Genomic DNA, 13,330 nt, shown 5'->3' with positions numbered 1-13,330 from the left:
GTCTCCTTGCCATGCTTACCACCCACTTCCCCTGGAACAGTATTACCAGTTGCTTGGGGGGACCGTGGCTTTGGGTGGAAAATCCATGTGGCTGAAAGGGTGGTGACCAGGCTCTCTGCATTAAAGTACCTTTCAACAAGCTCCACCCGGTTATCTGCCAACTTGGAGTCCCCTTGACTCACACCTACTTCTGCAGGGAAATTGGTAGTGACCTCAGGAATCGGTCTATGACCACACGCTTCACTATTTGTGGCCCAGACAGGGACTCTGGCTGTAAGCACCAGGTGGATTGGGTCAAACAGCTGTGATCTTGGTGGCCTCTCATCTTAGAAGGACCAGCTGTAGACCCGCTGTGCTCAAACTGCCAAGGTGACACCATGTCTCGCCAGGATTTCCTGCTTGACCTTCTCATACTCCCTTGCTTCTGCCGCCTCCAGATCATAGTAGGCCTTCTGCGATTTTCAAGTAAGGGAGCGACCAATCCGGCCCACTGGGTTTTAGGCCAACCTTCCATCTCAGCAGTCCTTTCAAACATCAGCAGGAAGGGCTCCTGGTCATCTGCCGTCCTCTTGGAGAGGAAGCGACCCACATGGATTGCTGAGGGCTTGTCTCCAACACCTTCAATTTTAGCAGATGACCACTGTGCCAGTGTCTCCACAACCTCAGTCAGGGTTTTTCTATCTGCTTTTGCAGCAGTGGCTAGCTGTTCTGCGTTTTGCTCTTGTACAGCATCAATCTGTTGGCAAAGCTCCTTTGCTTGCTGCTGTGCAGCATTTGCTTGTTGCTTTGCAGCATTTGACAACACCAACTGTTTGAGGATTTCCTCCATGTTTAGTCACTCCAGGTACTAGCCCTTTAAGTAGTAACTTACTACAGCTGCCCGCAGGCCTCCACCACATGTAAGCTGGGGAACAGGTAGAAGGTACAAAGCTCTCTGGGATAAGCAGTCTCCTAGGCACAGATACCAAATCCAGTGAGGTAGTGACAAACAGTGCAATGTTTATTTGTGATATTTACAAGTCTACATACAAGTGCTGTACAGTGTCTCAGAAAAAACAAACCAGGACAAAAATGACATTGGCTGTCTGTCCCAGGTGAGCCTAAATTGGCCTGGGGAGAAGACCAAGACCTGAACTGGATTGTGGATCAGAGATCCCTAAATGTGTAAGAGAGGAGCCTGGGAGATTTATAAAACCCAAACAGGACATTTCCCAGCTCTCTATGGGACGTTCTGCTACAACCGATACATGAATTTGGTGCATTCTTCACCACTTTGAGAATGCGAGTGAGACAGTTTTTTGAAAAATTTGTCTGAGCCGGCCTTTATGAATTTCAGGGCTAGTGTGAGTTCCTTTTTATTAAGCAATAGTTCTAAGATTGACCAAAAAAATGTCGGTTTTTACCATGACATTGCCACCTGCCTCTCGGAATCACAAGTAGAGCCCCCTAAAATATCTAGGTTTTGGGGTGTGAGGCACACATGCAAATTGCTCCCACATCTTATTGCAGTGTTTGGACTGCTTAAAAAAAGTTGCCACTAGGCACAAGCAGACACAACCAATAGTCCTGCTTTTGTATAGGATATGAGGTCACAGAGGGTCCAACCACAATCCAGTGTGTTGGAGAGAAGAGGAGAGCACTGGCACCTGGGTGAGTAAGGTATTACAACAAATTTCTCTACCTCCAGATCAGCGGCTCCTGTGGTAGATGTGGCCCTTTACTTGCCTTTGTCCAGGCCTTGGGGGCATCATCCCATCCACTGACACCAATGATGGAGCGCCATTATTACCTTGAATACCAATAATGGGGCACCATTACTCAGACTGATACCAACAATAAGGCACTATTCCTTCCACTAAAACCAATGATGGAGCACAGTTTACTCTCCTTTACACCAAGGCTTTTTCTAATCCCACTGGTCACAGTGTGCCCCCCCCCCCCCCCCCAAGCCTCAAGGGCAGTAAGGCTCCATTCACACTTGTATATCTCCAAAGTCTTGCCACTTTGGCTTTGACCAATGATAATCGACAACTGTTGCACAACTGTTGCATGTATAACATTCAGGTGCACTTTTCATGTGACTTTTGAGGGTTTACGTTGCAGTCTGTGGCACTCAAGTCACATACAAATGAGACCAAAGTAGTGCAGGAAAGTTTTTTTGAAAGTTTTTGCGACTCCAAGTTACACATAATTGAATGGTTTGTTGAAAAACATGGGGTAAGACCTTCCTGTCCAAAGTCTCATGCATGACAAGTCGCACAAGTGTGAATGGAGCCTAACCTGGCACTTTGTTCAGAGAGTTTGGAGACCCTTGCCCTAAACTAAAGACTATTTAACCTTTGCAGTACTGGAGAGCCCCACTTCAAGGGTATTTTTTTTTGCATCTTCCTTGCACCTGATTTTTGTATTCTTGTATAGTAATTCGTTGCCATATTTACAAAGCCACATGAAGTGAAAAAGCAATTTTTGGTAGACTTTTGAACGCTCGGTAAAAGGAGCTGTTGCTGAAATGTTCAGAACACTGTAATGGGCACGATCAGGAGATTCCTGGCACTACCAATTATTATAACGTGGCTGTTCTGAGTTTTCAGGTCACTTGCAGTGATTGGCCTTTGTTCCTGAGGCTTCATGATGTTTCTAAGTACAAGTATGAATCCAATCTCTTCCCTACATTCTGTTATTCAAGACAAGATTAGCAAAGCGTAAGGTGATGATGGTGTAGTAAATTTATAGATAAGATACAGATTGGACTATGTTCTTGTCATCCTATACTCCCATCAGCCCCTGTAATAGATAGCGCCATGGGAAGGTAAATATGTTCATAAAATGGGATTGCTTTTAGTTCAGTGATTCTTGCACGAATATTTGAGCCAGCAGTTAAGCAAAAGCTTCTGAATAAGAGAAAAAAAATGGAGATTCGTGTGAAAAGCTAACTGTACTTGTACATCAGGAGCACAAAGCCTATTCAGTGCCTGGCCCCAGGTGAGATAATAAGTTATGGCCATGGTGATATGCTGGCTACTCTCCACACTTAGCCACACAGTATCACATTATATAAAGAAGTTTTCCCTGTGGGTCTAACTTGTGCATAGTTTCCGTTCACCATAGAGGTGTATGGGGGCTGTACCACACATTGATGTGCTCTTTGTTAAAGCTGAACTCCGTCACAAAAACCTCTATTTATATGTTGTTCCTCAATAGCCAAAACTGATTTAATTCCACTTTGTGTTCATCAAATGTCTTTGGAAACCCAAGTATTACCTTGCAAAACTAGCAGTGACATCATCACTGTGCTACAGGGCTGTGGGAGGTGCCCAGCATCCCCACCCATTACAGGCTTCCTGCAGCAACCTACAGAAGGGGGCGGAGAGGAGACCATTCCCCCTGCTCAAGGAGAAAGAGCAGCCATGACCGGGCTGTATTATAGGAAGCTCCTGCACAGATGGAATGTTTCAAACTGAATGACTGCACAGATCTGGAGGAAATACACAAAGCACACCAAGATTCAACTAATACCTAGTATACACAATGAGACATTTGAATGAAAAATATCGCTTTTGGAGCGATCAACCCACAATCTGATTGTTGGCACACAGCTTTTGTGAGCCGAACATTATCTGAAGGGGCAAGCATGAAACTTTTTTGTTTTCCTGTAAGCTAAGAGAATGAACAATTTTCATTTAACCGCTTCCATACAGAGCAGTTAGACACCCTTCCTGCCCAGACCAATTTTCAGCTTTCAGCACTCTCACACTTTGAATGACAATTGCTCAGTCATGCTACACTGTAACCAAACAAAATTTTTATCATTTTTTTCACACAAATAGAGGTTTCTTTTGGTGGTATTTGAACACAACTGGGGTTTTTTTTTTTCGTGCTATATGCAAAAAAAGAGCAAAAATTTTGAAAAAAAAAAAACACTTTTTTTTAGTTTCAATTATAAAATTTTGCAAAAAATAAATTTTTCTTCATACATTTGGACCAAAATGTATACTGCTACATGTCTCTGGTAAAATTAACCCAAATTAGTGTATATTATTTAGTCTGTGTGAAAGTTATTGAGTCTAGAAGCTATGGTACCAATTACTGAAAATTGATCACACCAGATGTACTGACTGCCTATCTCCTTTCTTGAGGCCCTGAAATGTCAGGACAGTACAGATACCGACCAAATGACCCCTTTTTGTAAAGTAGACAGTCCAAGGTATTTAGTAAGAGGCATGATGAGTTTTTTGAAGTTGTAATTTTTTCCCACAATTCTTGGGAAAATGAAGAAAAAAATGTTTTTTTCTTTTTTTTTTCCCACAAAGTTGTCAATTTATAAGCTATTTCTAACACATAGCATGTACACAGCAAAAATTACACCCAAAAATACATTCTGCTACTCCTTCCAAGTATGGCGATACCACATGTGTGAGACTTTTACACAGCCTGGCCACAAAAAGAGACTCCACGTCCAAGAAGCACATTCAGGCGTTCTAGGAGCATAAATACACATAAAACTTTCTTACTACCTATCACACTTTTCAAGGCCCTAGAGCACCAATACAATGGAAAAGTCCACAAAATGACCCCATTTTGGAAAGCAAACACTCCAACGTATATTCTATGAGGCATTATGGGTCGTTTGAACATATCATTTTTTTCCACAGGTTTTTGGAAAATGTGGGAAAAAAATGAAAACTTTTTTTTTTTACACAAAGTTGTCAATTTATAGGATATTCCTAACGCATAGCATGTACACAGCAAAAATGACACCCCAAAATACATTCTGCCACTCCTCCTGAGTATGGCAATACCACATGTGTGAGACTTTTTCACAGCCTAGCCATATAGAGGGGCCTAACATCCAAGGAGCATCATCATGCATCCTAGCCACTTGCCTAGGCCTATTTTTGACATTTGGTGTTTACAAGCTAAAATCAGTTGTTTTGCTAGAAAACTGCTTAGAACCCCCAAACATTATATATTTTTTTTTAGCAGAGACCCTAGAGAATAAAATGGAGATTATTGCAATATTTTTTATCACACCGTATTTGCGCAGCGGTCTTCCAAACGCAATTTTTTTGGAAAAAATTCACTTTTTTTAATTAAAAAATAAGAAACCAGTAAAGTTAGCCCAATTTTTTTCCATAATGTGAAAGATAATGTTACGCCGAGTAAATAGATACCCAACATGTCATGTTTCAAAATTGCGCACGCTCACGGAATGGCGACAAACTTTGGTACTTAAAAATCCCCATAGGCGATAATTTAAAAATTTCTACAGGTTACCATCTTTGAGTTACAGAGGAGGTCTAGGGCTCAAATTATTTCCCTTGCTCTAACGATCGAGGCGATACCTCACATGTGGGGTTTGAACACCGTTTACATATGTGGGCGGGGTTTCTGTATGCGTTCGCTTCTGTGCGCGAGCTAACGGGGACAGGGCGCTTTAATTTTTTTTTTTTTTTTTTTTTTTACTATTTATTTTATTTATTATTTTTTATTTTTACACCGTTTTAAAAAAAAAAAAAAAAAATTGATCATTTTTATTTCTATTAAAAGAAATGTAAATATTCCTCCAAATAGAAATAGGCACGACAAGACCTCTTTTTTGTGAGATCTGGGGTCAAAAAGTCCTCAGATCTCACAAGTACACTAAAAGATAGAAAAAAAAAAAAAAAATTATTATATAAAATGAAAAAAAAAAAAAAAGGACCTTTAAACCGGTTGCTAGGCAACAACATTTTCCGTAGCTCCGGTCCTCCAAGACCATAGAGTCAAGTGAGGGCAAGCTTGCCCTCACTCGACATCCTGTCTGTGGGGACTCGGGACCGGATCGTTTTCCCCGCTGCCGGCGGGTCCGGTAAGCGGGGAAAAGGACCGGAACGCGTCGGGAGGGGGGGGGTGCCTCTTCCGCCATCCCGGAAGGGTGATCCCACGGCGAATCCGCCGCTGGGACCACCCTTATCGGAAAGCCAACCGTCCACCGTTTAAAAAAATACCAGGGTTATGGCAGCTATCTGCTGCCATAACACCGGTATTTAGGTTTAAACGGAGGACGTATATAAACCTTTTTGGACTTGGACATGGTGGCTGTATGAAGGGTGACAGGTACTCGGGTACTTTGTTGGGCAGGTGACAGGTACTCTGGTACTGATGAGCAGGTGGCAGGTACTCGGGTACTCCGATAGGCAGGTGACAGGTAGGCGGACCAGACAAAAAAAGAAAAAGGCATTGAGAGATGCTGGTATTTTTAATCTGAGTTCTGCTACCCTTACCGATAACGAGAAATTGGTCCTTGGACATGGTTTGAAATTTGCTCCTACAAAACCCCTTGATAGGTTTGGTCTCTTTATGGATGTACAGAAGTACATCCGTAAGATAAATATCAAAAGATATGTTATGTCCAAACCTATTAGAGATAATAGGCTTGTTAATGGAGGCATTAGGCATTCAGGACTGGCCAATGCCTCACTCTTCAACCCTCCTGGGTTTGTGGCACCATCTATTAGTGTCTTTAAGGACTTGGTCCTTAAGGATGTTGAGGCCTTACAAGTCAGGAATGACAGAAATGAGTTCCGTTTCAATGAGGGCCTCAAATCCCTCAAAAAAAGGAACAACATAGTTGTCAGGCCCGCTGATAAGGGGGGGGGGATAGTTGTCCTTGACAAATCCTCTTATTATGCGGAGATGAACAGATTGCTTTCTGATGCGGATACCTACAGTCCACTTCTTTATGACCCTACGAATAGGTTCAAGAAAGATTTATCTGCCCTAGTTGAACAGGGATTTCAGGACAAAATTCTGAATAAGAAGGAGAGGTCTTTTTTGGTCCCGGTTGCCCCGAGAGTGCCCGTTCTATATTACCTCCCTAAGGTGCATAAGAACTCCCTCAATCCACCTGGGCGCCCCATAGTGAGCGGAATAGATTCCGTCACTAGTAGGATAGGGAGGTATATAGACGGGTACTTACAACCGATTGTTACCAACACCCCCTCTTATTTAAGAGATTCTACACAAGTTCTGAATTTATTAGAGCATATAGAGTGGAAGGAGGGATATCTGCTGGCCACAGCAGATGTCACCTCCTTGTATACTATTATTTCCCATGAACATGGGCAACAAGCCGTCCAGACTTTTTTGGAGAGGGACGACTCTTTGGTTTCAGTACAGAGAGAGTTTATTTTGTCCTTACTCACATTTGCCATGCAACATAATTACTTTTGGTTTGGCGGCTCCTTCTTTTTACAAAAGAGAGGGGTCGCCATGGGTGCCAAATATGCACCGAGCATGGCTAATCTGTTTATGGCCAAGTGGGAGGAGGACGTCATCTATGGCCGGCCTAGACCCGAACTGGTCTTTTGGAGGCGTTACATTGATGACGTCCTCCTCCTATGGGATGGCGACAGATTATCTTTGGACGATTTTATTAATGACCTCAATTCCAACGCTCTGGGGATTGTCCTTCAGCATGAGGTCAGTGATAGCAAGATTAATTTCCTTGACTTATCAATAGAGATTAAGGATAGCACAATTGTGACAAGCACTTTTTTCAAACCGACCGACCGTAACGGTTACATCGAACAGGGAAGTTGTCACCATCCCTCATGGTTGCGATCGGTACCTCGGAGTCAGTTTTTACGACTTCGTCGCAATTGTACTAGCAAAGAAAGTTATCACAGTCAAGCTCTAATGCTGAGGGATAAGTTTCTCGATAAGGGATATGATGAGAGCAATTTGGATAAGGTGTTGTATGATGTTGAGAACGTTGACAGGTCTACTTTATTACATAAGCAGCCTAAACAACAAGCAGATTCCAATCGCTTTGCTTTTTCCTTCATCACCACCTATTCAAAGCAGTTTGGAGACGTGAAACGTATTTTTAAAAAACATTGGAGGGTTCTCCAAAATGACAAGGTACTGGGCCCTCAACTACCTGAAGTTCCACCAGTTGTGTTCAGGGGTGTTGAGCCTTTGCGTCTCCAGATTGCTCCGAACGTTCTCGACAAGCCTGAACGGTTACCTTTCTTTCATACCTTGACTGGCTACTATCCATGTAGGAAGTGCTCGGTATGTAAAGTAAATTCTCTTACCGGTAGAAAATTCTGCGAGGTTACATCCACGGCTACCTCCAAGACACACCCCATCAAACCCTTCATTGGTTGTTCCTCCAATAATGTGGTCTATCTCCTGCAATGTCCGTGCGGCCTACAATATATAGGCCGCACCAAGCGGACATTGACAGTGAGGGTGAGGGAACATATCAAAAATATCAGAAAGGGTTTTCCCAACCATAGCGTTTCAAGGCATTACGCCAATTGCCACGATAAAAACCCTGTGGGTACTAAGATCTGGGGGATCGACAAATTCACCCCCCATTGGAGAGGAAGCCATGTCCACCGTGAAATTTCCCGTCTCGAAACTCGGTGGATTTTCAATATGAGGACTTACTCTCCATGGGGGCTGAATGTTGAGTGGGATGTGAACTGTTACATTAATAACAGTTAATTATTTTGGACATCATTATTTATGAGGATCTTTTAGTGATGTATTTTATCATATTTTATTTTATTAGTTTTTTCAGAGTCAGTATTTGTTATTTTATGAAGTTTGGGACGGTGTGGATATTTGATGCTGTTACTTTATATCCGTCTGAGTTAGCATTAATATCCTCCGTCCTCCTCTACAATGTTTTATCATTTATGGGATATTTATATGACCTTGAGTGGGTTAATTTCATATCCAGTGTTATATGTGTTTAATGGCATTTTTTTATTATTTGAGAGGTATAGATCTTCTCTTGCATAGAAGAATTGCATAGCATGCAACTGTTTTATGTGCCTTCCACTTGATCTCTGTTTTTGTCTATGCTGGTAGTCTTTTTTCTTTCTTTTTTTCCCTTTTTTGTTCTATCAGCACCGGCTGTTTAGAGTGATTGTGTCTGGTTGGTTGAGCACACAATCACTCTTATAAATTTGGTTACAGAAACTTATTATAGCTGTCATAGGCTATTTCCGGCCGGTGGAACCCGATGGAACGCATTGACGGATGTTTACCGCGTGCGTCACTTCCGGTTCCGGCTGACGACCAAGTGGAACGCACTTGCGGTTTACATCCGCATACGTCATTTCCGGTTTGTCCTTTTATATGCGTGCTGCCGTGTACATCCGGTCCACCTCTGATGATGTCACTTCCTTGACGACACGCGTCAGGTGATCCGGAACGAGCAGCACGCCACCAATACCGCGGTTTTTACTCATTTACTATGCCTGTATACATTCACCTTTATGTGAGTATATTTTTATGCATTCATTAAACCTGAGTTTGTACAGTCTGCACTATGTCCTGCCCCTTTCTTTTGAGGTGTATTGAATATTGCTGAGATCATTACTCTGTCTGGCGGTACGATTTGAGCCTTCATTGCCCTTAACCATGATCTGTTGAGACACTGGGAATAGATGAGTAATACCGTTGGCACTGTCTGTCATTGATGGCCCAATTTGAGTTTATTGCATCGCCCATATCCATCTAATATCTGGTAAGCAGTTGGCATATTTCCACGCTTGGGTGTTGGCTTCTTTTCATCCGCACGGCTCTGATATTGGGAATTGGTCTCCACTACTTCTCATCTCTCTTGGACTGTTGGGACTTATTGTGGACACTCTACATTGTTTAATATTTAGTTACAGTGTTTGGCGCTACTACACCTTTTATAGGTGACAGGTACTCGGGTACTCTGATGGGCAGGTGACAGGCAGGTGATAGGTACTGATGAGTAGTACTCACTGACTGATAGGTGATACTGTACTGATGGTTACTGATGATCAGTACTGATACGTGATAGGTACTGATGAGTACTGATGAGTAGTGATGGGTACTGATGAGCAGGCGGCAAGTACTCGGGTACTTCAGGCGTCAGGTACTCTGATGAGCAGGTGGAAGGTACTCGGGTACTCTGATGGGTAGGTGACAGGTACTCAGGTACTCTGATGACGGGTACTCTGATGACGGGTACTCCGTTGACAGGTACTCAAAGTACCCGAGTACCTGTCATCAGAGTACCCGAGTACCTGTCATCAGAGTACCCGAGTACCTGTCATCAGAGTACCCGAGTACCTGTCATCAGAGTACTCGAGTACCTGTCATCAGAGTACTCGAGTACCTGTCATCAGAGTACTCGAGTACCTGTCATCAGAGTACTCGAGTACCTGTCATCAGAGTACTCGAGTACCTGTCATCAGAGTACCTGATGGGCTGGTGACAGGTACTCGGGTACTTTGATGGGCTAGTGACAGGTGCTCTTTATTGGGGGGGGGGGGGGCAATCAGTGTGTTTAGGGTGCACTGTAGTTGGTAACTAGCTGTTACCACACTCTCTTCCTCACACAGGATCAGTGTGTGAGGAGGAGAACACGGTGACAGCTAGTTACCGTGTTCTCTGTTGACATTTGTGACCGGCTGTGATTGGACACAGCCGGTCACGTGGTAAAGAGCCAATTTCATTGGCTCTTTACCTAGATCGGGGATCGACTCTGTCCGAGGGACGAGCCTCGTCCCCGATCGCTGCTCTGAGCGCCCCCGGGGGCGCGCATTGCAGAGAGAACGAGCGGCTCGTGCTGGAGCCGCTCATGTGATCGGCTGTGATTGACACACCCGATCACGTGGTAAACAGCCAATTTCTATTGGCTGTTTACCTTGATCAGGGATGGGCTATGTCCGAGGGACGAGCCTCATCCCTGATCGCGCCGCTGCGCGCCGCCGGGGGCGCGCACTGGCTGCTAGAACGGGCCGACGTCATATGACGGCGGCCCGGATCTAGACAACCACTTTGCCGACGTCATATTACTATGACTCGGTATGGAAGTGGTTAATCAGCACGGTGTTCATTCGTAAAAAATCGAGTGACTAAGACCTTGCATGCTCGGAAATAAATAAATACAATACATTACATCATTGCGGGAAGTTGTGTTTTTGTCTTAGGAGAATTTTCATAGCTCTAGTAACCTATTTGTTTTCAATATGAGACTAGCATGCAGAAAAAAAAAATATGGCCGATCATTCGTCCAATATTCTCATTGTGCATTCTAGGTTTAAGAATACAAATGACTCTCTTGTAATAAGACACATTTTCCTCATCTTGAAGTTCTGTTTTAAGCTCTAAGGCTGACCATACACGGTTCGAATCTAGGCCGGTTCCTGCTGAACTGGCCGAGATTCAAACCATTAATGGGAAAGCAAATTGACCGATCAACTTGGGTCTAACCAGCCTCCTTGATTTGCTTGTGATTATTGCAAACAGCTGCTATAACCGCTAGCAATAATCACTGTCTTCTTTCGGCGGGGTCAGCTTTCCCATGGTTGCAGGAAAGAAATTTGCTTCCTGTACACTAGCCTACACTGGCAGCTCCTAAACTTGAGTTTGGGAGCTTTTGGTGTTTTTTGCCAAAGCTCCTAAACTCAACTCTATAAAAGCCTATGTGTCCATGTACACACAGGCTTTTAGCAGAGTTTAGAAGCTGCCACGTATAGGTGAGCTTCAACCTCCCTCTCCTGAGCGCAGACGTATCGTGTTCAGGATAGGAATGTTTTGGCCGCCGGCCCCGATTTTGCGTTTTCCGGCGGCTGTGGTGAATGTAGGCTTGTGTACATGAAGCCTTATGAATTCCTTCCTGGGGAATGGCCTCCGTGTACATCAGTGATAAGTTAGGTGAATGTTACATTATCAGGAGAGAGAGGTCACTAAGAATTCTCTCCATGTTCTTCCTTTTCTCCTCAACAGATAAAGGTCCTGTATCCTTGTCGTGGTCATGTTGAAATTGACCCTGAAGTATTATGGGAGCAGTTTGTGACTGTGGTAAAGGAAGCCGTGAAAGGTAAACCCTTGTAGAGAGTTGACATTTGACTTCAATATTGAGTTAACGCTGACATGTAATGCTTGTTTGCAGATGCCGGAATTCACATAAATCAAGTAGCTGGAATTGGAATTTCTACGCAGAGGGCCACCTTTATTACTTGGGACAAGTAAGCGAGAATAAGCATTTAAGTTTTGTGGTAGAAAGGAAAGACCGAGCCATATTAAATGAGCCTGTACACCTCACACACTGCAAATGTTTTAGATTTTGCCCCTTCATTGGACTTCAAGCAAATTCGTTTTGGTGCTAAAAACTGAGCTCCACCCAAAAGGGGAAGCTCCGCTTATCTGCCTCCTCCCCAGTTTTGACAAGTTTCTACTTCCAGGTGATCTTGCTGCGGCGAGACCACCCGGAAGTTTGGCACCTCCTCCTTCCCCCCGCTGCTGGTCCATTCACAAAGTGCAGCACAGTAGGGGGCTGGCGGTGAACTGCAAGGCTTCACTGCCAGTCTCCCTTACAAGCAATGGCGGCAGCAGTACCCAAGAGCCGATGGAAAAATTGGCTGGGGTGGGGTGAAGACATCGCTGGATCCCTGGACAGGTAAGTGTCCTAATATTAGGTCAGCAGCTACAGTATTTGTAGCTGCTAACTTTTTAATTTCTTTTCTGAAGCAGCCTGGTGCTCCTCTGTCTCAGTCGGTGACACAAGACACACATGTAACATAAAAAAAAATGCCTATCTGACTAGGTCCTGGTCCTTGGAACGTAGGGGTGTCCCCATGCTGTTGCAAGACTAATCAGTGGCAATAGCCAGTTTTGTTCTCTTCATGAAAATGATGCAATGCTGTATCTGTTTTAAGTACAATAAACAATAAAATCTCAGTCAGGCTGGCTGTACAATAGTAGAAATTTGAAGAAAATTTAATCTAGAACATCTTATCTTTAATAGGTTAATTTTCCTCACCTTTTTATTAACCACAGGGACTACTAAATTAGTAGGAACAGGATGGAAATTTTTTTTTTTTTCCAACCTAATTTCTAACAGTGGTGTAGTCTTCATTCAGGAAAGTCCATGTACTCCAAAATTGAATGCTAAACACAAAAGAAATGTAAAAGTGTGTAGTGAGTTTTACATATCTTAAGAGACTCGTCATTTGTGACTGTTTCGCAATGTTTAGCAAGCCCAATTCACACTTATTACTATAGAACTAGGAGTGGTTTTCTGTAATGGCTTTTATTTAAAAGTAACTAACTGTGACTTCACATTGACGTATTCAGTATGCATCTAATTAAAAATCCGCCTCTTACAATATATTGTTGAAAAGTTAGGCTTTACAGTAAGGGCTTGTTCACATGTGTGTCAATAAACTGTGTTTTATGTGGCATTTATTTACCTATTTTGTAAAGTCTTCTACCTGCCCTTCAACTCCTGCCATTAAAGCGGAACTCCACCCAAAAGAGGAAGTTCCACTTTAAGGACTCGTCCCCCACTCCT

The 13,330-nt window shown here is 43.4% G+C and overlaps 1 protein-coding gene across 1 annotated transcript in view; it reads left to right on the top strand.

The window, feature by feature from the left end:
• Positions 1–13,330, top strand: part of GK5 (glycerol kinase 5) — a 110,860-nt gene that overhangs the window by 25,734 nt on the left and 71,796 nt on the right. Inside the window, exons 2-3 of the mRNA XM_082248902.1 lie at positions 11,764–11,857; positions 11,930–12,005. Coding sequence (XP_082105028.1) covers positions 11,764–11,857; positions 11,930–12,005 — 170 coding nt within the window. The remainder of the gene's footprint in view (positions 1–11,763; positions 11,858–11,929; positions 12,006–13,330) is intronic.

This window comes from Pelophylax lessonae (genome assembly GCF_965119305.1).
Source record: "Pelophylax lessonae genome assembly, chromosome: 3".
NCBI lineage: Eukaryota > Metazoa > Chordata > Amphibia > Anura > Ranidae > Pelophylax > Pelophylax lessonae.
Note: the sequence above shows the minus strand (reverse complement) of the source record. Positions and strands in the feature narration are given on the sequence as shown.